The sequence below is a fragment of the Grampus griseus genome (assembly GCF_964374135.1).
Source record: "Grampus griseus genome assembly, chromosome: 5".
NCBI classification, from domain to species: domain Eukaryota; kingdom Metazoa; phylum Chordata; class Mammalia; order Artiodactyla; family Delphinidae; genus Grampus; species Grampus griseus.
The window spans coordinates 7,110,040-7,137,540 of record NC_138998.1 but is presented as its reverse complement, the minus strand read 5'-3'; the positions used below and the strand labels follow the sequence as shown (position 1 = coordinate 7,137,540).

The following is a 27,501-nucleotide window of genomic DNA, read 5'->3' as shown; positions in this document are numbered from 1 at the left end:
GGTTCAAAAATAGCAATTCATATTTTCCTTAGGCTAGAATAATAAGTTTATGTTTCATTATTAAAAGTACTTTATTTACCATCATTTCCTATTAGACACGTAGATTTATGGAAATATTCTCACCATTCTTTGCTATAAACAAAATCATCTGCAATGACAGTGTTCTAACAATAACAATATTTTGTTCTACCAAAAAATTAGACTTTCAAGACATTTTCTTTTGATTAGTTTAATTTCTCCTCTGTGGATATATTATGCTAAGTATATAAACTTTAAAATAGAAACAGTGGAGTGAAACAAATGGTCTTCAGACACACCCATTCCAATACAACCACTTCAACATTAAAGCTTTCTGGTTGCTGTTTTCTCTGTTTCTTGTTCTTTTTTTTTTTTTTTTTGCGGTACGCGGGCCTCTCACTGTTGTGGCCTCTCCCGTTGCGGAGCACAGGCTCCGGACACGCAGCCTCAGCGGCCATGGCTCACTGGCCCAGCCGCTCCGCGGCATGTGGGATCTTCCCAGACCGGGGCACGAACCGTGTCCCCTGCATCGTCGGCAGGCGGACTCTCAACCGCTGCGCCACCAGGGAAGCACTTCTCTGTTTCTTTTCATGTGGTTGTAATCATAGTCTACACAAATTTTGGTGCCCCTTTTTTCACATAAAATTTTAATATAAATGTTTCTCTGTGCTTTATAAATATTTATAAACATTGAATAGTTGCATGATATTCCATCATGTAAGTGAACTATTCTGTGTACTTAACTGTGTCTTAGTTGTTACACATTTAGAAAGATTTTTATTTTTTGCCTCTCAAATAAAAAATTGTAATGAACATCTGTGTGAAAAATGTACTCATTCACTAACAAATCTATATTGAATGCCCATTGTTTGCCGTGCACTGCTTTAGATGTTGATAGAGCAGTGAAACGAATGGAGATCCTTGAATTTATATTCTAATAGGAGACAAACAGGAAAGAAAACAAATAAGTACAATATATAGCATGTCAGAAAGTGGTGAGTGGCATGGAGAAAAATAAATCAGAGAAGGGGGAAGGAATGGGCTGCGATTTTAAGTGAAGTGGTCAGGAAGAAAGTGACTTCAGAAATGACATTTAGATAAAGACAGAAGAGAAGCGAGGAACAAATGTACGTCTTGATGACCATTCCAAGCAAAGAGAGTATCAAATGCAAAAGACCCTACTGCTGTGGTTAGAATTATTTTAAGGATTAGAATTGTTGGGCCAAAAATATTAATATATGCAGTTTATAACACATTTTTTAATTACATTTTCCATAGAGCATTTTTTGGTAGTAAAACTCTAGTTGGAATGCAATTTTTTCATGCTCATAGTTTTGTAGAGTAGTAGCCCTTGTGAGAAGTTCTAGGTACATATTTCTTTCTGAATTTTTTAAATACTTTATAGTCATTTAATAGAGTAATTCAGACAAAATAATTTATCAATATTATATTATTGTTCTTTATTCCTTTTTTTCTTAGGAGATTAGATATACATGAAAAATAGAGCTGTATTTGCCTGACAAATATAAAACTTATTTCACAATATACCTGAATTATTTTTAAATCTGAAACATTTGTGAGATGGCAAATGTGGAGGAAAATTGTCTTAGCACACATCCGAGAAGGAAGCTGCCTGTGACTTCCAGATTACCTAGACTATGAGAATGAGCACGAGATGATAAAATATGAAACAATAGTGCTTGTTTTGAACGAGGTAAGGAAATTAAGAATGGAATATTACTAAAGTTAGAAACCCAAAAGAAAATGGTGAGTTCTTGATTTAGAAACTTATTGCAGAGAAATGAGGGTTTTTTTTCCACTTACCTCTTACACAAACGTGAACTCTGCTATGTCATTCTCAGCCAACTTTTTCAAGTATGTTTTCTTGCAGTATATAAAAAAAAATGATGTTCTCTAAGTAAAAATGGCCTTATTTATGTGGCTTATATTTCCCATTTCAATTCATGCATTGAACATTTGCCATTGGAATAATCTTTACTCCCATTACCCCCATTGTTTTAAGATAATTACATAAATAATTTAGAAAACCAAATACACATTGAATATATTGAGAAGTTGTTTAAAGATTCTAAATACCTGAAAACATTATGGCCACCTGGGCCTAAGATGTAATTCACTATGTATTATTAAATTGATTAAATATTCGTTGGGGATCAATATAATGTCATCCAAGTGATTGCACATGGCAGTTCCTCATCAGAGCATAGAAGGCCCTTCATCGTCTAGACCCTGCATCTCTATCCTTTGATCTATCACCACATGCTCCTCCTTTTTGTGGCTCCAGCCACATCAGACCACTTGCAGTCCCTCAGCTGTGTCATTCCTCACATTCTTTGTATTTTCACATTCTCTGTATTTTCTACTCTCAGAAAAAAGTGGCAAGACATCTGCTTAGCTCCTCTTTACCCAAGCAGATTCTCCTTATTCGTGAAGTATCATCTTTGACCTCTTCTACAAAGTCTTCTTATCTCTTCTTATACCTGTCACCATGATTCTGGGTTAGATTTCCCTCCTGCACTACTTAAGAGGTGTTCCTTGCCCATTCTTTAACCCTATGTCATAATTCTCTATTTCTCTCCTCCCATGCACATACTATAAATACACTATGAGCTCTGGGAGGATATGAACTGGATAGTATATATGTTTCTCTAGTTCCTCCAACTATTACAGTATCTGACCCATAGTAGGCAGTAAACTATTGTTTACCTACTTCCATAGTTCAGAAAAACAAAATATGAAATGCAGCTCATTGAGTTGAATAGCCGTGTTTCCAAGGGCAAGCCTGCATGGCTTTCTTTGAATGGCTTCACAGCAAACTGTTTTTATTTTTAAACGCTATAAATCACTTTGGAATTACTAATCCTTGGCAAGTCAGTACCATTAAGCAAACAGCAGGTAGCTTGGGAAATTACACAAGCTTTGGCACCCTGCCCAGCCCCTTGAAAATAGACCAAGAACTTGTTAAGACCCTTCAAGTGGTGCACTTGAGTGAGAGTGGGATGAGGCCAGCAATTCTAAAAGCTAGGTGTTAGGATGCCATTTCTCTCTGGATGAATCCCTAGGAGGGAGATCTATGGGCATGCAGAGAAGCAAGGAGATGCAATAGCCTTGACTCGGCCGGACATACTGACCACCAGAAAATTTAAACTCTTTTCTGTCAATCAACTAATAAGAACTATTTAAAGGCAGGCCTGATATAAACCTGATACCATGGTCTGGGTGATGAAAAGGGTACTGAAAAACTTGAAGGCATTCTCCCTCTATTTGAGAAGCTTATACAGTAATTGGGGAGATTTGCCTACGTGTGAAAAACTCTTAGCAGACAGTAATAAGAGCAGTGGAAGCCCTGCTCCAAGCTGTGTAGTATGACACCAGGACTGTGGGAAAGACATCTGTGCTGTATTTTGAAACAGATGTAGAACTGGTCCATATTAGTTATGGAATGTGAAGGTGTGATCAGAGAAGAAAAGTTGATAGGAAAGTGGGAGAGACTATGAGGTCTGAGCGTCTGGAATGAGGATGGACTTACCAAGGTGGCAACAAGAAATAAGCTATGCTTGTGGTTATTCACTGGAGGGAAGCAAAGTTGGCCACCCCTAAATGTGTTCCTTTGGCATGCAGAAGAAACAGAAGACTCAGGAAGTTATTTTTTTCACCTCTCCCTTAACTGCCTAAAAGAATTTAGATAGAGAGTATATTCCAGGAAGGAGAACTATACCAGAGAGATCTATAGTATAATGTGAACTAGGTGTGTAGACAGGGAGGAACCTAACAAAGTCTGCTTGTTAAAATTTCTCTGTGTCCCATTGTTTCTACATGGCCCAGCAAACATTTGTTTACCAAACATCTGCTCTTTTTTCATCTTCCTGTGAATTACATTCCTTCTCTTTGAAGTCCCAGACCCCTGCCCTCCTTTCTTTAGTCCAGAATGAAATCTATACATCATCTTGCCTGTCTTTGGACTCTCCCATGTTTATACAGAGTCCCTGTATGTATATATATAATTACATTTGATTTTCTCCTGCTGATCTTTCTTGTGTCATTTTAACTATTCAACCAGTTAAAGGAACCAAGAAGGGAAAAGGAAAATTTCAGCCTTCCTGATATCACCCATTCATAATTCTGTCTAAGCCTAGCTTTCCAAGCAAAATGAAATTTATTGCTAGAGTGCAATGTTTGAAGAAACCTAACACGAGTAAGGTCATTGGATAAAGATCATAATCGTAGAAGTGGAATTCAGCATAAAGACACTGGATTACTGGTGTCTGGTATACAGTAAGTGTTCTGTAAATTTATGTTGAATGTTTGAAAGTGAGCATGACTGGAAATTGACTGCGATAGGAAAGAAGTAAAGTAAAGACTATGAATCACTTGTGCTGAGTCAGATATTGGCCTGGATAAAACAGGTGGTCTCACTAAGACAGATGAAAGATGTTAAGTCTGATTCTTAAAATGACTGGTGCTTCATTTCTATAGAAGATATTAGAAGATTTAAAACATATTTATTGACATTATCTCATTTAAAACTTAGAACAACCCTTTAAGAAGATGAAGTTGCAAAGAGCTACTTCCTGTTTTTCCTGTCTCACAATATTTTTAAAGCTGGTCTTATGTGTGACAGTATAATTAAGAATAAAATTCGATAGTAATACTTATTCCAGTTTATAGATAAAGAAACTGAAGCTCAAAGAGGTTAAGTCACTTTAAAAGTCACTTTGCAGCACTATTTACAATAGCCAGGACATGGAAGCAACCTAAGTGTCCATCGACAGATGAATGGTTAAAGAAGATGTGGCACATATATACAATGGAATATTACTCAGGCATAAAAAGAAACGAAATTGTTATTTGTAGTGAGGTGGATGGATTTAGGAGTCTGTCACACAGAGTGAAGTAAGTCAGAAAGAGAAAAAAAAAATACTGTATGCTAACACATATATATGGAATCTAAAAAAAAAAAAAGGTTCTGATGAACCTAGGGGCAGGACAGGAATAAAAACACAGAGGTAGAGAATGGACTTGAGGATACAGGGAGGGGGAAGGGTAAGCTGGGACCAAGTGAGAGAATAACATTGACATATATACATTATATATGACATATACATGTAAAATAGATAGCTAGTGGGAAGCAGCTGCATCACAGGAAGATCAGCTTGGTGCTTTGTGACCACCTAGAAGGGTGGGAGGGAGACTCAAGAGGGAGGGGATATGGGGATATACGTATATGTATAGCTGATTCACTTTGTTATACAGCAGAAACTAACACCATTGTAAAGCAATTATACTCCAATGAAAATGTTAAGAAAAAAAAAAAGATCACACAGCTAGTGAACGACCAAGCAGAAACGGAATAAAACAAAAAAGGAAATACAAAGGAAATGAGGAGTAAACATACTTTGAATAGTAGATTTAATAAAAGTATTTTTATGTTTATTTTATTTAATGTTTGTAACAAGTCCTCAGAAGTGTTTTCCAGTCACCTGTAGCCTCTTGTTTGTCAAATGGTGCTTGTTGGTCTTTTTCTGACTAGATCTCTTTCCAAGCCCTCTGGATGTTTCATGAGAGCATAATAGTCTAAGGACAGTTGTAGCAATAAAAGAACTTTTTCTATTTATAGGGCATACTTATGCTAAAGAATTATTTATCCTTTATCTGAATTTCAAAGGTAACTGGCTGTCCTGTATCTAATTTGTTAAAGCTGGCAAGTTAACACAGGGGGGACCTCAATGGATCATATTAATGCCTTGGCTTTAGCAAGCCCAGCAGGAGGTTGAATGCCCAGGAGCACGTGCAGGAAGGGTTTGTATTGAAATGATGCTGACCTGTATTTGACTAAGGATTGCAAAAGAAAAACTACTGCTAAGGAGTACTGCCATCCTTAGTAGAGGCTGGAGAACTGGGTGAGTCTTTGTCTATAATGATAAAAAGTCACGTTTTGATTGGACAGTTAAGACCAGCCACTAAAACACTGCTTCTTGGGACTGGGAACTGTTAAATTACTAAGTTAATGGAAGGAGAGAGTTGTGGGCTTTGCTTTGCGTATTAGTTTGATTTAACAGGATGTTATAACAAGAACTGCAACAATAACTCAGTGGCTTATGGGATGTAGAAATTTATTCTCTCTCACCTAATGCTTTTCTGAGTGTATTGAAGGCTAGTAGAGAGGAGCAGAGGCGAGTGGTTCTCTTACACAGTTATTTAACAACTGAGACTGACAGTGGCTCTACCTTATTTAGTAGATGGCTTCTAAGGTCACTTCATTCTTTATTCCAGCCAGAAAAACAGAAAAGCAAAGAGCATGAAAAAGCTAATATACACAGTTTTATTGGACAGAGCATAAAATTTGCACACAACTATTCTGTTTGCAGGAGCTTAGCTACGTGACCGCACTAGTTGCAAAGGGACCTCAGGATGTCATCCAGCTACAATTCTATTACTCTGGAGAAAGGGGAATATGAATTTTGGTGAACAGCTGTATTTTGCATTATACCCTATAGGTGCATTACAGGGCTTTTAGATTGAGGCAACAAGAGCAAAGAAAAGCAAGGGGTTATGTTAAATATTAGAGGCAATGACATACTACTTTAAGGGTGTCTCACATTCCTTTGGGTGTCATTTTGACTCAATGCAAATGACCCTTTACTCGCCGAGCTCAGATCCTAATATCAACATAATATGCAAATTTTCTACCTGAAAAATAAATATATATGCTATTTCTCCACAGCCATTTATTAAGAGCTTTGCTGTTGCATGTTTTGAATGCATTTCAAATGGCATGTATTACAAGACACCAAGCCAGTTCTTCCCAAGTGGTGAGGTCTACTAATAAGCAAAGGTAATAATTTACATGCTCATTAAAGGTACCCCATAAAAGAAAAGTAGGGGGAAGCATAGTGAACATCTATGGAGGGTGATATTTGATCAGATCAACCCATGTCTTGGACATCTTTATTAAGATATTACAAATGAATTCTTATCATCAAGAGATGTATTTTCATGACAGGTTGAAAATCTGAACTTGCCAAAAAAGTGAAAAGTCTGATAACAATTGAAATATATACAGAAAGCATGGCCAATAGCAATCTAGAAGCAAGTTGAGGGACAGCTGTGTTTGAATCTCCCTAATAGCAAAGGGTGCATGCCTGCTTCTGTTTAAATATGTTCAGAAGAGCATCAGTACTGCTGGACATTGAGATGCTAAAACAGCAAATAGCATTAGCTTGGGTAATAGAAATCATCAAAACCACTCAAAGTCTAGTAACATGGTAGTGACAGCCAAATACCCCATTTGCATTACTCAGTTGTTTGAGTGATGCCTCAAAAAACAACTTCTCAGAATAAAACCTTAGGTTTACAGTTTGTGGCAGTGTTCAGTCCTGAGTAACCTGAATTTTGTAGGACCTTCTTACGCTAGCCCCAATAAAGACACGTGGTTAGCCAATATTGCTAGAAAAATAGCAGTAAAACAATCTCAGTATAATAAAAGGTTAATTTGAGGGCAAGACCTTTCCTGAGTACATGAGATCACTTTTAACAAATAGATTTGTTTTTGTAACATTTTATTCATTTTTAGACCAAAGCCCACTACCCTATAAGTAGAAAACAAGTAGAAATAAGTAATTAAAATAAGTAGAAAATATAATAAGTAGAAAAACATAGGGTTCATGGGTTTTGAGAGTTACGTTTTGTTCTCTCTGGAATATCACTAAGAAACTCTGGAGACTATATTTTCATTATATAAACAGAAACAAGAACAGTTTCTTCCCTTCCCTCCAGAAATACCATACAATAAATTTAAAGGATAAACTTTGTAAGAACGTAAAAAAGCTTTCGGTGTGAAATACGAACAAATAAAATAACTGGAGACTCATTTCTTTTAAGGCTCCAGCTCTATTTGGTAGCCCTGTTGACACTGTATATTTCCAAACCATAGTTAAACCCCTGAAGCACATCTTCTGTCCTGACTCACTATAACCAGCTGCATCCTGGAATTAACTGGCTCTGGAATTCCTCCTGCCCCATTCCAGTACTGCCCTGTCTTGTTGAGTTCCAGTATGATTATTTAGAGTTTTAGTTCTGCTTGCCTTGTGATTTCCTTTCTTGGCTTTGGTGATCCAGCTACCATGATGAATTCTTGCATGTTAAAGGCCTCGTGATAGTGACTTGATGTCATTATATTACCGAACTCAGCTTCTGCTTCTCACCGCTCAAAAGCCAATAATTTGAGAGGCGAGTAGCAATAGAAAGGAAAGGTGCTTTAATCAGAATAGCCGGCTACCTGGGGCAAAGGTGGACTCGTGTCCTGAGACCGACTCTGAGCATTCTGCTCAGCCAGGACATTTTTTAAAGGGAGAATGATCTCAGTGAATCATCAAGTCAGGATGTTGGGTTCTGTATCATTCTCCATTGGGTGCAAACTAGATGACTCTTCAGATGTGATCTTGCCTATGTGATCCACCTGCAGGATTGCTAAGCGGGCTGTTGAGGATAGAGAGCTAGTCATTCTTTAACTGCTTAATTCTTCGTTCTTTTCACCTAGGAAAAGAATCAACAGGTTAGGCAAGGCATGGTGTGCATTCAGGAGAGCATAGGTCAGGAGTTAGGTTAAATTGCCTAGTGATCTTTTTTTCTGTAATTAGGTTCTTTTAAGGTTAGAGGGGAAGGGAAATGGGCAAACAGGAAAGGGGCAAAAGAGCTGCTTTCAGTTGGGCTACACTCTGTACGCAAACAGCCCTGAGGGAGAATTAATAAAACAGACACCATTTTACTTTCCAGCTTTCCCTTTGATTTCAGTGACCTGGAATATAACACGACAAGAGCAAAGAATTACTCAGTGCCACAACTTTGGCATTTTTCCCTGGGCCTACTCATATGTTACTGAAAGCAGATGGGTGTGGCTTGATAGTATTGATCTTTTTGTGATTTTCCTCTTTACAATGACTAAAAATAGACTGAATTATAGAAACCACAAGTGGAAAAGCAATTCTGGCATAACACAAATGTAATTTCTGTTGATGGCATTCCTAAAAATAACTATGAAATCATCACGTGCTTAAGTGAGAATCTATTTTTCTCATCATCAGGCATGGTTCCATTATTTCAAATACTTCCAATTTAATATTTAAAATTCAAATATTTCAAATAAAAATCCATTTAGTCTCTTTTAGTGTAACTTCAGATTTGTGACGACTCAACTTATGCTTTAAAAGTCAAATATATTAGTCATATTTCGAATGCTATTGAGAGTCCTTAAACTATAGCTTGAACACATCTGTTTCTGACTCTACTGGAAAAGCTAGGATCTAACAGATAGGCAGGTCATTGGAGCAAAATATACAGACCAGAAACATATCAGCATGTATATATAAAATCTCCTGATTTATGACAAAAATGTCACTGAAATGCTTTGGAAATGATAATGTTTTCTAAAATGGTGCTGGGTCAGTTGAATATATTTTCCACCAGGCAAATATAAATCTTGACTCCTGTATCACACCATATACAAAATCAATTGCAGATGGATTGTAGACAAAATGTGAAAATTAAAAAATTACACTCCTAGAAGACATCAAGTAGAATATCTTAATTACCTTGGCAAAGGCATCGATTACTTAAACAGAACACAATTCATAATCAGGACATATGATAACAATTCCTACAGATCAGTAAAAGAAAAGGGAGGGAAACATATTTCAGTAGATAAAAGTCCTGTACCAAAACTTCATGAAAGAGGATACCCAAATGTGCAGTATGTGCTCAATATCATGAGGAAAATGAAAATAATTTCACCACCACTAGAATGGCCAAAAAAAAAGACAAATTATTACCAAGGTAGTGGGAAGATACAGAGCAACCTGAAATTTCATATACTGTATGTAAAAATGTAAATTAGTACAGTCTCTCTGTTAAACTTTTTGCCACTGTACTAAAGTAAAATATATAATTACTTTATGACCCAGAAATTTGACTCATAGAATCGACAGACACACCTATACTTGTACAAGGAAAGGTACAGGTATTGTGTGCATGCATACACACATATTTATGTATTTATGTATGTATGCATGTATTTGTTTCTAAGAGCATTAACTGTAATAGCCCAAATTAGAAACAACCCAAATCAAATTTTCAGCAACAATAAAATTAAGAAATGAATTTCTTTATAGTTATACAATGAAATTCTATAGAGCAATAAAAAAGTAAACAAGTAAACATGGTACCAAACTGATGAAAATTGCATATGCAATGTCTAGTGAAAGAATTTATATACAAGAGTACCTACTATAGGATTCCTTTTATACAGAGTTCCCAACTAATTAAGCAAAACTATTCTATAATAATTGGGACAACAGTGATTTTGGGAGGGGTTAATGACTGGATGGGATCATGGAAGTCTTCTAGGGTTCTGGTCCTAGTTATATCTCTATCCATGTTGATGGCAAAGATGGTCAACTTTGTGAAAATTCATCAAGCCATCCATTTAACACCAGTGTACTTTACAGTATATATGTAATTCTTGAAATAAGACATTTTAAAATATGTTGAACAATTGAACATATGGCAACCTATAGTCAAAATGCTACAGTTTTTAGGACTCTAAAAATTACCTGAATTTCAAAATAGTTAATATATGTACTTAAGCCCTGTCACATAGCAAGAATTTAATAAATTTACCTGTTATTATTTTTATTATTATTTTATTGTCACTTTAACACCATTATAGTATTTGTGCCATAATTATCTGTCTATAAAGTAACAATGAAAATAATAGTATGAATGAATACATCAGGCAACCTTAGATAAGTCATTCATGGTCCCTGTTTCTCAGTTTTTGAAGCCTATAGAACGGCAGTAGCACTACTGGTAGGAATAACAGCAAAGACAACTAATACCTGCTCAGTGGTCTACCACCCGGGACCCTGACTCCAAATTCTCACTGTGAGCCACTCTTCTCTATAGCCTTTGAAGAATGGCTGTCAGGATGGGCAAGAGTTTTCTGTGGTAACAAGCAAGCTCAAATTCTCGAAGGTTTGTGCCTCCCTCATACTAAGTGCTTGTGAATCAGCTGTGAGCTCTGAGCCCTGTAGTCACTCGGAATCCCAGGCTGATAGAGGCCCCATCTTGTCACGTGCTTCTGTGATCATCAAGGCAGGGAGAAGAAAATGTGAGGAACTGCATACAAGCTCTCAAAACTTTGCCCAGAAATGTTTCAGGATACTCCTGCTCTCACAATTTTAGCCAAAGCAAGTCACAGAGACATGCTTAATCTCTTCAGGTGGTGGGAAATATAATCATACCAGGAGGTCGAAAGCCAGAAGGATTTGGCAAATAGCACTAAAGACTATCACAAATATAAAGGATATTCTTTTCCTCAAATATGAAAATGAATATGAAAGTCCTAATTAAAATGTAAAATGTTATGCAACTATAAAAGCTCTCATTATTTGATCTAAAATTTTTCTGTCTAATGAGGATATATGTGTTGGATTTCACACTGGGGCAAACACTAATTATATGAACACTTTTTTTTAACGTCTTTATTGGAGTATAAGTGCTTTACAATGGTGTGTTAGTTTCTGCTGTATAACAAAGTGAATCAGTTATACATATACATATGTTCCCATATCTCTTCCCTCTTGCGTCTCCCTCCCACCCTCCCTATTCCACCCCTCTAGGTGGTCACAAAACACGGAGCTGATCTTCCTGTGCTATGCGGATGCTTCCCACTAGGTATCTATTTTACATTTGGTACTGTATATAAGTCCATGCCACTCTCACTTCATCCCAGCTTACCCTTCCCCCTCCCCGTGTCCTCAAGCCCATTCTCTATGTCTGCATCTTTATTCCTGTCCTGCCCCTAGGTTCATCAGAAACTTTTCTTTTTTTTTTAGATGCCATATATATATGTGTTGGCATACGATATTTGTTTTTCTCTTTCTGTCTTACTTCACTCTATATGACACACTCTAGGTCCATCCACCTCACTACAAATAACTCAATTTCATTTCTTTTTATGGCTGAGTAATATTTCATTGTATACATGTGCCACATCTTCTTTATCCATTCATCTGTCGATGGACACTTAGGTTGCTTCCACGTCCTGGTTATTGTAAATAGAGCTGAAATGAACATTGTGGTATATGATTCTTTTTGAATTATGGTTTTCTCAGCATATATGCCCAGTAGTAGGATTACTGGGTCGTATGGTAGTTCTATTTTTAGTTTTTTAAGGAACCTCCATACTGTTCTACATAGTGGTTATATCAGTTTACATTCCCACCAACAGTGCAAGAGGGTTCCCTTTTCTCCACAACCTCTCCAGCATTTACTGTTTGTAGATTTTTTGATGATGGCCATTCTGACTGATGTGAGGTGATACCTCATTGTAGTTTTGATTTGCATTTCTCTAATGATTAGTGATATTGAACATTCTTTCATGTGTTTGCTGGCAATCTGTATATCTTCTTTGGAGAAATGTCTATTTAGGTTTTCTGCCCATTTTTGGATAGGGTTGTTTGTTTTTTTGATATTGAGCTGCTTGTAAATTTTGGAGGCTAAATCTTTGTCAGTTCCTTCATTTGCTAATATTTTCTCCCATTCTGAGGGTTGTCTCTTGGTCTTGTTTATGGTTTCCTTTGCTGTGCAAAAGCTTTTAAGTTTCATTAGGTCCCATTTGTGTATTTTTGTTTTTATTTCCATTTCTTTAGGAGGTGGGTAAAAAGGATCTAGCTGTGATATATATCCTAGAGTGCTCTGCCTATGTTTTCCTCTAAGAGTTTGACAGTGTCTGGCCTTACATTTAGGTCTTTAATCCATTTTGAGTTTATTTTTGTGTATGGTGTTAGAGGGTGTTCTAATTTCATTCTTTTATATGTAGCTGTCCAGTTTTCCCAGCACCACTTATTGAAGAGGCTGTCCTTTCTCCACTGCACATTCCTGCCTCCTTTATCAAAAATAAGGTGACCATATGTGCGTGGGTTTATCGCTGGGCTTTCAATCATGTTCCATTGATCTCTATTTCTGTTTTTGTGCCAGTACCATATTGTCTTGATTACTGTAGCTTTGTAGTGTAGTCTGAAGTCCAGGAGCCTGATTCCTCCAGCTCCATTTTTCTTTCTCAAGATTGCTTCAGCTATTCAGGGTCTTTTGTGCTTCCATACAAATTGTGAAATTTTTTGTTCTAGTTCTATGAAAAATGCCATTGGTAATTTGATAGGGATTGCATTGAATCTGTAGATTGCTTTGGGTAGTATAGTCATTTTCACACTGTTGATCCTTCCAATCCAAGAACATGGTGTATCTCTCCATCTGTTTCTATCATCTTTAATTTCTTTCATCAGTGTCTTATAGTTTTCTGCATACAGGTCTTTTGTCTCCTTAGGTATTTTTTTTCCTAGGTATTTTATTCTTTTCGTTGCAATGGTAAATGGGAGTGTTTCCTTAAATTCTCTTTCAGATTTTTCATCATTAGTGTATAGGAATGCCAGAGATTTCTGTGCATTAATTTTGTATCCTGCTACTTTACCAAATTCATTGCTTAGCTCTAGTAGATTTCTGATGGTATCTTTAGGATTCTCTCTGTATCATATCATGTCATCTGCAAACAGTGACAGCTTTACTTCTTTTCCAATTTGGATTTCTTGTATTTCTTTTTCTTCTCTGATTGCTGTGGCTAAAACTTCCAAAACAATGTTGAATAATAGTGGTGCGAGTGGACAGCCTTGTTTTGTTCCTGATCTTAGTGAAAATGGTTTCGGTTTTTTACCACTGAGAACGATGTTGGCTGTGGGTTTGTCATATATGGCCTGTATTATGTTGAGGTAAGTTCCCTCTATGCCTGCTTTCTGGACGTTTTTAATCATAAATGGGTGTTGAATTTTGTTGAAAGCTTTCTCTGCATCTATTGAGATGATCATATGGGTTTTCTCCTTCAATTTCTTAATATGGTGTATCACATTGATTGATTTGCATATATTGAAGAATCCTTGCATTCCTGGGGTAAACCCCACTTGATCATGGTGTATGATCCTTTTAACGTGCTGTTGGATTCTGTTTGCTAGTATTTTGTTGAGGATTTTTGCATCTATGTTGATTAGTGATATTGGCCTGTACTTTTCTTTCTTTGTGACATCTTTGTCTGGTTTTGGTATCAGGGTTATGGTAGCCTCCTAGAATGAGTTTGGGAGTGTTCCTCCCTCTGTTGTATTTTGTATGAGTTTGAGAAGTATAGATGTTAGCTCTTCTCTAAATGTTCAATAGAATTCACCTGTGAAGCCATCTGGTCCTGAGCTTTTTTTTGTTGGAAAATTTTTAATCACAGTCTCAATTTCAGTGCTTGTGATTGATCTGTTTATATGTTCTATTTCTTCCTGGTTCCGTCTCAGAACGTTGTGCTTTTCTAAGAATTTGTCCATTTCTTCCAGGTTGTCCAGTTTATTGGTATATAGTTGCTTTCAGTAATCTCTCATGATCCTTTGTATTTCTGCAGTGACAGTTGTTACTTCTCCTTTTTCATTTCTAATTCTATTGATTTGTGTGTTCTCCCTTTTTTTCTTGATGAGTCTGGCTAATGGTTTATCAATTTTGTTTATCTTCTCAAAGAACCAGCTTTTAGTTTTATGGCTCTTTGCTATTGTTTCCTTCATTTCTTTTTTATTTATTTCTGATCTGATCTTTATGATTTCTTTCCCTCTGCTAACTTTGGGGGTTTTTTGTTCATCTTTCTCTAATTAGTTTAGCTGTAAGGTTAGGTTGTTTATTTGAGATGTTTCTTGTTTCCTGAGGTAGGATTGTATTGCTATAAACTTCCCTCTTAGAACTGCTTTTGCTGCATCCCATAGGTTTTGTGTTGTCGTGTTTTCATTGTCATTTGTCTCTAGGTATTTTTTTATTTCCCTTTGATTTCTTCAGTGATCTCTGGTTATTAAGTAGTGTACTGTTTAGCCTCCATGTGTTTTTATTTTTTACAGATTTTTCCCTGTAATTTATATCTAGCCTCATAGCGTTGTGGTTGGAAAAGATACTTGATATGATTTCAATTTTCTTAAATTTACCAAGGCTTGATTTGTGACCCAGGATATGATCTATCCTGCAGAATGTTCCATGAGCACTTGAGAAGAAATTGTATTCTGTTGTTTTTGGATGGAATGTCCTATAAATATCATTTAAGTCCATCTTGTTTAATGTGTCATTTAAAGCTTGTGTTTCCTTACTTATTTTCACATTGGACAATCTGTCCATTGCTGAAATTGGAGTGCTAAAGTCCCTTACAATGATTGTGTTACTGTCACTTTCCCTTTTTATGTCTGTTAGCATTTGCCTTATGTATTGAGGTGCTCTGATGTTGGATGCATAGATATTTACAATTGCTATATCTTCTTAGATTGATCCCTTGATCATTAGGTAGTGTCCTTCTTTGTCTCTTGTAATAGTCTTTATTTTAAAGTCTATCTTGTCTGATATGAGAATTGCTACTGCAGCTTTCCTTTGATTTCCACTTTCATAGAATATCTTTTTCCATCCCCTCACTTTCAGTCTGTATGTGTCCCTAGGTTTGAAGTGGGTGTCTTGTAGACATATATATATGGCTCATGTTTTTGGATCCATTCAGCCAGTCTATGTGTTTTGGTTGGAGCATTTACTCCATTTGCATTTAAGGTAATTATCGATATGTATGTTCCTATTACCATTTTTGTAATTTTGGAGGGGTTGTTATTATAGGTCTTTTCCTTCTCTTGTGTTTCCTGCCTAGAGAAGTTCCTTTAGCATTTGTTGTAAAGCTGGTTTGGTGGTGCTGAATTCTCTTATCTTTTGCTTTTGTGTAAAAGTTTTAATTTCTCCGTTGAATCTGAATGAGATCCTTGCTGGGTAGAGTAATCTTCATTGTAGGTTTTTCCCTTTCATCCCTTTAAATATGGCCTGCCACTCCCTTCTGGCTTGCAGAGTTTCTGCTGAAAGATCAGCTGTTAACCTTAGGGGGATTCCCTTGTATGTTATTTGTTGTTTTTCCCTTGATGCTTTTAATATTTTTTCTTTGTATTTAATTTTTGATAGTTTGATTAATATGTGTCTTGGTGTGTTTCTCCTTGGATTTATCCTGTATGGAACTCTCTGCACTTCCTGGACTTGATTGACTCTTTCCTTTCCCATATTAGGGAAGTTTTCAACTATAATCTCTTCAAATATTTTCTTAGTCCCTTTCTTTTTCTCTTCTTCTTCTGGGCCCCCTATAATTAGAATGTTGGTGTGTTTAATGTTGTCCGAGAGCTCTCTGAGACTGTCCTCAATTCTTTTCATTCTTTTTTCTTTATTCTGCTCTGCAGTAATTCCACTATTTTATCTTCCAAATCACTTCTCCATTCTTCTGCCTCAGTTATTCTGCTATTGATTCCTTCTAAAGAATTTTTAATTTCATTTATTTTGCTGTTCATCATTGTTTATTTGCTCTTTAGTTCTTCTAGTTCCTTGTTAAGTGTTTCTTTTATTTTCTCCATTCTATTTCCAAGATTTTGGATCATCTTTAGTGTCATTACTCTGAATTCTTTTTCAGTTAGACTGCCTATTTCCTCTTCATTTGTTTGGTCTGGTAAGTTTTTACCTTTCTCCTTCATCAGCTGTGTGTTTCTCTGTCTTCTCATTTTGCTTAACTTACTGTGTTTGGGGTTTCCTTTTGGCAGGCTGCAGGTTTGTAGTTCCCGTTCTTTTTGGTGTCTGCCCCCAGAGGCTAAGGTTGGTTCAGCAGGTTGTGTAGGCTTCCTTTTGGAGGGGACTAGTGCCTGTGTTCTGGTGCATGAGGCTGGATCTTGTTTTTCTGGTGGGCAGGACTGCATCTGGTGGTGTGTTTTGGGGTGTCTGTGACCTTATTATGATTTTAGGCAGCCTCTCTGCTAATGGATGGGCTTTGTTCCTGTCTTGCTAGTTGGTTGGCATAGGATGTCTAGCACTGTAGCTTGCTGGTCATTGAGTGGAGCTGGGTCTTAGCGTTGAGATGGAGATCTCTGGGAGAGTTTTCTCTATTTGACATTATGTGGAGCCAGGAGGTCTCTGGTGGACCAGTGTCCTGAACTCAGATCTCCCACCTCAGAGGCACAGACCTGACACCAGCTGGAGGACCAAGACCCTATCAGCCCCATCACCAGGTATGTGGGAGTTTCTTGCCTTTTGGGAAGTCTGAGGTCTTCTGCCAGCATTCAATAGATGTTCTGTAGGAGTTGTTCCACATGTAGTTGTATTTCTGATGTATTTGAGAGGAGGAGGGTGATCTCCACGTCTTACTCCTCCACCATCTTGAAGGTCTCTCGTTAGCACATCTTTTGTTGTCTATCTTAGTCTTCATGAATTCTAAATTTTGTTACTTGGATAACTAATATTTACCTCATATGAAATTAATAGACTTTATTATTGTTTTAAATTTCATGACTGAATATTATAGATGCTATAGTCCTTATGTTTTCTATTGGAGTTAAATTTGGAAATTTTACCACTCAAAAACTACAACTATAAACAGGATAAGTATGCCAAAAGACTTTCTATAATTAAGTAGTGTATGCATAAATCATGGTTTTTTAGTAGTTTATTTTGAATCATTAAATTATTTTTACTAAAAATGATCAAGTAATTCCAAAATTCAATATCTAATTTAGAGTTACACAGCACCTGAAAGTGGATAACTTATATGGAGCCAAAATTGTTCATTTTTACACATGCCAGTGTACATGTTATGTGGAAGTTTTTTCAGAAGGTAATGTTATACAATGAAATGAAAGCAATGTACAAAGTCAGTATAATAAAATAGTTATAGACAATAAATGGGAGTTTTCTTAGAGATCTGCTGGGAATGTGTGCTGTGTCCTTTGACCTGCCAGCATTTTCACAGATGGGACTTCAGATAATAAAAACGGGAGTCCATGGTCCCCATCAGAGGCATGCTCCTTTTGGATGCCTTGTCCATCTTTGAGTGCCAAGAGGCCTGCACAGGGCAAAGAGCACAACAGGTCCTCAACTGACACATTTTCATAGTACTTAAGAATGTTGCAAAGCTGAAAGGTATAGCTGTGCTTTAGATCTTCCAGTAAAAATTAGAAACGGTCAACTGGGAGCAATCTGTACAAAAAAAACAACATTTGGGAATTTAACTTGGCAAAAGTTTACTTTAACTAATAGTAATGCAAGACTTTGTGTGTGTGGTTTTTTTTTAAGATTCCGCAGCAGTTTACTAAGGCTGCATTACTAAAAGAAAAAACAATTGTAAATATATACTAGAAACATTATACTACCACCCAATTGGCAAAAATTTTTAAGTGTGACAACGTCGAGTGTTGGTGAGACTGTGGAATAATGAGAACTCTGCAAACACTGCTGAGTATTTGCTACTGTCTTCCCACTGGACAGGCTACATCTGGGGATTAACTTTTGTCTTTCCTGGTAGAGAAGAGAGCAGGGGACACTTTTGAAAATGTATGTCCTGCTTTGAGGCAACTAGGAAGAGGGCAGGGAGCTTTTCTGGCTTCTGTTCCTTCTCAGTTGCCTTCAGCTCAAAATAATTCTTATTCCAAAGTGGCATATCTGAGGATGGCATAGTCTGCTACCGTTTCATTACCTTACTTCCAAAAGGATAGTAGTCAACTACGTGAATGGTTTTCTTTTCTTTATTGTGTTAAAAACCTGAAAATTTCTTTTCAAAATAAAAATTGATGGGGCAACTCACTATGTAAAGGTACAACATATTCTGTTTGCTGCTAATGACAAAACTAGAAACAAGGAGAGGGAGTTAGAAGGAGGAAGATGCCTATTTGAGGAAAGTAGGAAGGATGCGTCAAACTAAGACAGCGCTGGCAAAAGGCAGAGGGCTCACCATTGCCAGAAGCATTCAAGGCCTTGTTGACCGCATCCTTATGAAGCATGACATGGATGGGGTTCTTCCATTCAAAGAGAAGTTGGGATGGAAGGACTTTTTTTCTGGGCTGTTCCATCTGATGTTGACGTTGAGGGTCAAAACTGATGTACGAGTCCACCATGACCCTGGTACAAAACAGAAATCAGTGATGGTATCGACCACGCCCAACCCACCTGGTTGCATTCTTTCAGCCTTACCTTTTCTTCCGCAGGCAATTGCTCTTAACTGCTGCTTCTCCCTCTGTCTGCTGCCCTTTCATTTCCATAAACTTCTCATTTAAGGTAAGCAGGAGGGACAAATGCTGACAAGATGAGCAAGGATCAGGTGGTATGAAAATCTCATCCACTAATCCTAGCAATCAATTACAGCCATTCTTAGGATTTTGAGTCCCTCAAGCCCCTTCATTAATCAACCCCCAGTTATTCATTCTGCCCACACGTGCAACTCACATTTGCTGTGGCATCATACTGTGTTCAGAGGAGTGTCTCACAAGCAATGGAAAAAGACTGGGTATCTTTAGAATATTAGTCGGCAGCTGGTTTAGTTAAATCTCTCTCCACCCTCGCTGTACTATATTGATTAAATTGTAAAGAAATGGCTAAATGAAGATATTATTTGTATTTGGTGCATATGCTCTCATGCACACCATTCTATTTTAATTTACTTTTTAACACGTAAGTCAATATTATTTTAAAATTATTTCCCATCTGGCGTGCATGCTAATAAAGAAATCTACTAATTTGTGCCATATCAAATTTAACCTTTTTTTTTTTTTGTACTTTCTAATCACAGAGTTCTCAAGGAAATCAAACTGGAAAAACTGGTTTTAATCTTCTTGCCTTTTAGTTCTCATACATAACCATTTAGTGAGAGACAGAAATGAAACACTTGTTTTTGGAGATCTTAACCATGTGAGAACAAAACACGTACAGTTCTCTCTCTATTATTTGTCTTTATTTTCATCATGCTTGTGTAAAACCTAAATACAGCAAGGTAAACTGATTATCCTGCAAAATAACTCAGCGTGATCTGAATCATAAAAGAATTCAATTATAGTCTGCCTCATTTTGGTGGGGTATATTATGATCAATTTTTTGAAATTCTGTAAATCACATGTATGTATGTATATATGGTAATTCTCTATTACCCTGTTTGTTTATTCATTTCACATGATACCAGCACCGTGTGCCACAAGAGACTGCTTGTGCATACACACATACGTGAGGCATTAACATTTCTAAGTGCTAAATTCGTATGACTCAATTCATTATAGTTTTGGAAATATTTTTCCTGATTCAAACTGTGTGTATGTGTGCTTATAGACAGTTGTGCACGTTGATAGTAAATGGAATTAACAAGAAAAGTTAAATATAAAAATTTCTATATTAATGAATTTTCATGTATCTTTCAACATAAAGTTGAAAAACATTATACTTTCTAGATATCTCGGAATGAAAACCATACTGCTGCCTTTTAGGAAGGTTAGGGTTAGGGTCTGGAGGAGACCACATTCTTACTGCAACATTTGAATGAGTCACTGAGTTAATTCACTGAAGGTGTAAAACTTTATGGGAAGTGAGACAACTACAGGGGAAAGAGCAGCTGGACCCAGTATAGTTGGTGAATCTCCTCTTCACCCCCATGGTTCTTTTATGAGGAACACCAGATCTGGGAGGCTCTTTTTTCCCTCATCACAATCTAATTTTATTCTGTGTTTCCCTCACTCTGAAAGAACGTGTGCTCCCCATTTCTGCCCTTCCGTTAAGGGAACATTTACAGTGCCACCACATCTTTATCAGTGGAGAGAACACAGAGTGATTTCTCAGTTCTTCCTGGACAGATGCTTAATCCTCATATTCCCAGAATCAAAGACAGTTCATTCCCCCACATTCAATTCTGTGACCCAGATTTTACCTGGGCGCTGCCAATGCTGAAATGAATCTAAGGGCTAAAATCGGAAATACATCTCTCTGCACTGACCTATTGGTATTGCCCCTAAAATATATTTGAACGTGCAGTAAATCTTTAAGATAATGGAAAGAAAATGGAATTGCCTGCAAAAGATGTCCTGTTTCTCTCTTGCTTACTATCTTCATGGCTTTAAACAATTTCCTTAAATCTCCCGAGTCATTAGTAAAATGTCAGTGATAGTACACCTGAGAGAGTTGGCATGGGAACAACACAAGCTAATAAACATGAAAATATGTTTTGTAAATCACAGTACAACAGAACTATGTCTATTATTATGTGTATGACAAAAGTAGGTTTTTAAAAAAAAATCAGCTATCTAAAAATAATTATGTAGTAACCCAAATGGGAAAAGAACTTGAAAAAGAATAGCTACATGCATATGTATAACTGAATCACTTTGCCCTATCCCTGAAACTAACACAACATTGTTAATCAACTATACTCCAATATAGAATAAAAGGTTTTTTAAAATAAATAAATAAATAAAAATAATACATTGTAAATCGACTATACTTCAATAAAATTTTTAAAAGAGTTAAAAAATAAATAAAAATAATACTCATCACTCACTCAAACCTACAGTCCTTATATGATACCATAGTCCTAGAAATCTTAGAATATAATACATATCTAGGTTTTCTCCCTGAAAATAAACCTGAAAGTACTCAAATACTTCAAAAATATATTTGTATCCATAAATTTAAAAGATAGATTTTATTCTTTTGCTGTTAACATTCTTTGTGTTTAAAAGTCTTACCATTACTTCTTTTTAAACGTAAAAATAAACACATCTTCTTTTCATCCAATTAACTCAATTGAGTAACAGATTATTTTTTAAAAAGCTTTCTAAACTAATATTTTGTAATGACTCATCCAAGAAAATATCTTTTCTGTTCAGAAGTCTGCACCTCTATTTTATTCTTTAGTCAACCACATAGCTTTAAAAATGTTTACTGTATCAGTCAACCAAAGACCAATCGATCACTTCTTCCATTCCTCCGTTCAGGAGAGCACCCCAGGTATGTGGATGGTGGCAGTGGGTTTTCTGTAAAATCTGTGGTAGAACCTGGTGATCAGTTAGTAAATACACAAAGGCATTTATTCCTTCAATTTGATAATGAACTACTTATCAACTGCTTTATTTCAACAGGTGCTGGTCTAAGCTGTTAAATTGCTCGGCTAATGCACAAATACATGAGTCTAGAAAGTTAAAGAGAAAGAATGAAAAGGTCACCTGCTACCCCAACAACTTCACAACATTCCCCTGAGCTCCCAGCCCCCTTTGGTGGCCATACTTCAGGGATGCATTGGTACTTTTTGCCATGATAGCACTTTTACTCTGCAGTGGAAATCACCTTGGGATTGTGTTCATCCTTTGTGAGTGGCTTATCAACTAGCTTCATCCTTTCATATTCTCAGTATTAACAATGGAAGTTTGTTGTTGTTGTTTTTGTTTTTGTTTTGTTTTGTTTTGTTTTGCGGTACGCGGGCCTCTCACTGTCGTGGCCTCTCCCGTTGCGGAGCACAGGTTCCGGACGCGCAGGCTCAGCGGCCATGGCTCACGCGCCCAGCCGCTCCACGGCATGTGGGATCTTCCCGGACCAGGGCATGAACCCGTGTCCCCTGCATCGGCAGGTGGACTCTCAACCACTGCGCCACCAGGGAAGCCCACAATGGAAGTATTTTAATATTTTTATTTTTTGACAAAAATGACTTCTAATAATGCCATCTTAATAAGTTAGATCATTCACAATAGTCTAGAACAATTAATGTTTTCTTTTTGAGTCACCTAGAACTTGCTTCCAGATATGAGATATGACTGGTCTCTGTTGAGGCACCAAAACCCAAAGCACAGAATTGGAATTTAAGAGACTTGAATCCATGTCTTGCTCTTTTCACTAACTAGCTGAGGGGTTTAGTTCATCATGTGTGACCCTGGGCAGATCACTTGACGTCTTTTCTGCCTCAGTTTTCTCATCTGTAAAAGGGACTAATAAAAATACTTACCGCTTAGCATTGTTGTAAGGAGTCAATGAGATTATGATTATAAAGGTCGTAGAACAGCACTGTGTTCATATTAAGAACATATGTGTTATCTATAATAACGTAATAGTAATCTGTTTTGTCAGAATTCCTGTATTATCTCATCTCACAGGCTATAATGAGAACCAGATGACTTACTAAATGTTGTATTCGTTTTTTTATTGCTGCATAGCCAATTACCGCAAACACATCAGCTTAAAACAATACCCGTTTATTATCTCATAGTTTCTATAGGTCAGAAGTCCAGATCTACCTTAGCTGAAGTCTCTCCTCAGGGCCTCAGAAAGTTGAAATCAAGGTGTCAGCTTGTGGTCCATTCTGGAGCCCAGGATTCTCTTCCTATCTCATGTGGCTGTTGAGCAAATTTCTTTATGGTTGTGGGACTAAGGTCTCCGTTTCTCACGAGATGTCAGTGAGGGGTCATTCTCAGCAATTAGAGGCTGCCCGCCGTTCCCGGCCGTGTGGCCCTCCCCATAATACGCAGTTGCTTCCTTCCAGGCCAGGAAGAGCATGCCTCACTGCTTTCCAATCCCTTAACACCAGATGAAGAAAGGTCGGCGTTAAAGGGCTCACCTGATGAGGGCAGGCCACGCAGATCATCTCTCTTTACCTGTGATGTAATGTGATCACACCTTCATATCTCATGCTCAGGGGATCCACCCTTACCCAAGGGGAAGAGATCAGAGGAGAGTGAGGGTGGTGGCAGGGGATTGGGGGTGGGGGGCATCTTAGAATTCTCCTTCAAATGTGATGTGAAGTGAAAAGTAAACATGATCTACAAATGTGTAAAGTGCACATTATTGTAATCTTTATTATTATTATCATTACGATCATGATACCAACAAGTTCTTAACCTCACATGACACGATTCCACGTACTTGCAATGGTTTACATTAGCTGTAAAGAGTACTCCAATTCATTTAAAAATTATGTAACTCAGAGCTTACCATTCGTTTCCTATCTCCTTGAATTCCTATTCTCTTTGGGGTACTTACTTCCCAAATTCCTTCCTTTGATCTTTGTCACTGAATCACGACACTCCCGAAGACCAAAGTCCCACCAACAAATATGTTTCTGTTGGGGTTGCCAGTGCAGAAAATGAGCAGCCTTCATCACACTTACGTGTATGCACCAATCCCAAAATTCCCCATAAATTGGTCATACTCAACTCTAAAACAAATTAAAGAAAATATAACCCTTTCCAGTGCTTTAATGATATTTAACCCAAGAACTATGTGACAGACTCTGAGAAGTTTATTCATAGGCAGCAGGATTGAACTCTAGATGGTCCACATGTCTATGGCTTTGTCCTTTGACCAGCCCTCACAAGGATGTCATATATTGTAAAAAGTTTGATAAATAGATAGTAAAATATAATATAAATATAAAATAAATACAAATATAAAATAAACATAAAATAAAAATATATTAAAAGGATGATGTAAGGAATGGTTGAAAATGAGTATATCTTCCATTTAAATGGAATGGGGAGTTTAACCTAGAAATCCAAAGAAGAAACTTCTGGTATTTTGTGAATACAAACATCTTCACGGCAAGGATCAGTTTCATAAACATACGGAGATTAGTAAAACTTTTGTACACGGAATAGAGTACTACTGGATAAAAAATAAATTAAAAGAACATGGACTGCAAATTATACTTGTGTTCAGAGTCATCTCTGCCACTGTTGGCAAGATGATCGTGGATGAGTTACTTTTCCCACTGAGATTTAGTTTCTGCCTCTGCTAATACTGCCTACTATGTACTGTCTGCTATGTTACCATCGTCGTGTACGGTAGAAGACATTCTGAGTAAGTGAAACAATCTAAGCTAAGTTCTTAGGACAATGTCTGGTACACAGTGAGCATTCAGTAAGTGTTGCCTATTGTTGTTATTATTATTTATTTTAATTATGTTAACATGTGGCCCAAAGTCTGGAATGTATTACTGCTCAAAAAATACTACTTTCTTCACCTTTCTCCAATACCTGTTTGTTGAGTTGAGCTGGATCTGTCAAGAAGAGTATTTTGGGTATTGTCAATCTAAAGTACGTTAAGAGGTTACCGTTAGTCTAATTTAATATAGTTTTCTTCCTCGCTTCCTTCCCCCCCGCCCACCTGCCTGTCTTCCTCCCATCTTCTCTTCTTACCTCATCTTTCCTTCTTTCCTTCTCTCTCTCTTTCTCCTAAATGCTCTTACTCTATCCTTTTTTTCTCAAGCAGATATTATTTTAAATTTTCGAACAACCTATGTCAGCAAGTCTGGCCAAGTTATCTTTGAAGCAAGATCAATTTGCATCCACTATGTCACAACCTGGTTCATCATTGATTTAATTGCTGCCCTGCCTTTTGACCTCCTGTATGCTTTCAACGTCACAGTGGTGAGTAAAGAGCTCCCTTCCACATGACCTTGAAGGTTGCTTTTACCCCTGTGCTTATTTTTCACATGTTCAGGTTTTAAATGTTTGTCGCAATTTGTATGTCCAGGATTTTGTGCCCTTTTTAATAAAGAGGCCAATGTCACCAATGATATGCAGGCCAGATTCTCCAATTAAAGGAGTTACTTCCTTTTTGAAATTTGTATTACCCATTTCTAATCATTTAAATACCTAGAACCAGGATATTAAAAGCTTGAATTTATCATCAAATTGACTCACTAAACAAATCCTTTGATAAGGAAACCATCTGCAGGAATAGAAGCATTACTTTATGTTACTGAGCCAGATATTTCCCTCAAGAATTTGGTGGAGAGTTTGAAGATTTCTTCTACTTTTATGACTTTTACTCGCTACCTTTTGAATATTTCATTATTCAATGGCAAAACAAACAGAAGACCTATCAAGATAGAAAGATAGGTTGAAATTAAAATAGAATTCAACTACTTCTTAGAAGTCCCTGTAAAAATGTTGGATTGAGAAAAAATCTAAATGATAAAATGACCAACATAAACCAAGCATCCTCTTGAATTTTTATTGGTATTTGTAACTTCTCCTCTTTCTTCATCTAAAGCTTTTATTCTCAGATTTCTTACAGGAAAGAAAGTATGCCCTCTTGTAGTCATAGCTATTTTTACTATTTAATGATTGACACTCTTAAAAGCATTAAGTGTTCCCTTATAAATAGAGAGACTTTTAGGAAGGTATAAGAGAATTTTTGGACGAGTAATACAATTTGCTGCCAGAGTAACCAATTTTAGTAGGCAAAAATTTACTAGACGTTAGTTCAAATTAAACATATTTCCTACTCAGTTGACAAACCTCTCCCCATAGAAATTATATTCTCTATCAAGAATTTAATAGCATAGTTTTCAATATTAAACAAAGTGATCAATGTTTCAAATTCAATCATTACTGACTTCAGAACGGAGACTGAACTAAACTCCTGACTACGTAGTACAGATTTGTGCATCTGTTGCATTTGTTAATTGCCTGTATAATAGTATTTTTCTTTTTCTTTCAATTTTTTTTAAGTTGGGAAGTTGAGAGTGTCAACATTGTTAAGAGGTTTATAACTCAGCTGAAGGGAAAGCTCTGGGGAAAATCTAGTATATAATATCAATCAGTGCTAAAGTGGATTGTTATCCAAGCTTTTTAAAGTGCTTTTTAAGATTGAATTTGACTAGATAAGTATACTATAATGAAAGTGTAATGACTTAAAACAAGGCTTTTGCAAGACTGCCAAAAAATATCCTGAAGAAGTAGATAATTCATAAAATGATAAGAAAAATTTTCCAAATTATCCTGGAGAATTGTTAAATAAATGGTGTTTCATAGACTGCTGTAAATTAACTTGCTCTGCTACTAAATACTAATAATCATTTTTTATATTCCATTTCTCTTTGGGCACTGAACAAATAGGATAATTTTAAACATATATATATCATGTACTATAAAGTCTATAAAATAAAAAATAAGTAAAATGTTTAGATATGATTAAAATTTCCATTGCCTAAAATTAACACAAGTAAATAATTTTGAAAAAGTCTAATTCTCATAATTTGATGAATTTTAAATACTTGTACATTTTCACTGTGCTTCTGCTACCCTTCTTCGTTCTCACTTGTGAAATACAGCACAAATCCTTTATAAAGATTTGAAGTTATAGATCAACATCTATATCAGAAAGAAAGAAAAAGAGGAAGGAAGTAAGGAATCTCTCTCTATTGTCAGTGATAATTTTTCTGCTTTTCACAAGGGTGAGCTTATGATCATTTAACAATTGGCATGGGCTTCCCTTGTGGCGCAGTGGTTGATAATCTGCCTGCCAATGCAGGGGACACGGGTTCGAGCCCTGGTCTGGGAAGATCCCACATGCCGCGGAGCAACTGGGCCCGTGAGCCACAACAACTGAGCCTGCGCATCTGGAGCTTGTGTTCCTCAACGAGAGGCCGCGATAGTGAGAGGCCCGCGCACCGTGATGAAGTGTGGCCCCCGCTCGCCGCAACTAGAGAAAGCCCTCGCACAGAAACGAAGACCCAACACAGCCAAAAATAAATAAATTAATAAAAAAAAAACAATTGGCATATAAATTTGTTATTCCTCCCAATATATTAGT

General features: G+C 36.8%; 1 protein-coding gene across 1 annotated transcript in view; it reads left to right on the top strand.

Annotated features, from left to right (window-relative positions):
- Nucleotides 1–27,501, top strand: part of KCNH8 (potassium voltage-gated channel subfamily H member 8) — a gene marked incomplete at both ends in the record, with an annotated part of 386,090 nt that overhangs the window by 233,393 nt on the left and 125,196 nt on the right. Inside the window, one exon of the mRNA XM_082655515.1 lies at nucleotides 25,171–25,328. Within this exon, the coding sequence (XP_082511641.1) occupies nucleotides 25,171–25,328 (158 nt within the window). The remainder of the gene's footprint in view (nucleotides 1–25,170; nucleotides 25,329–27,501) is intronic.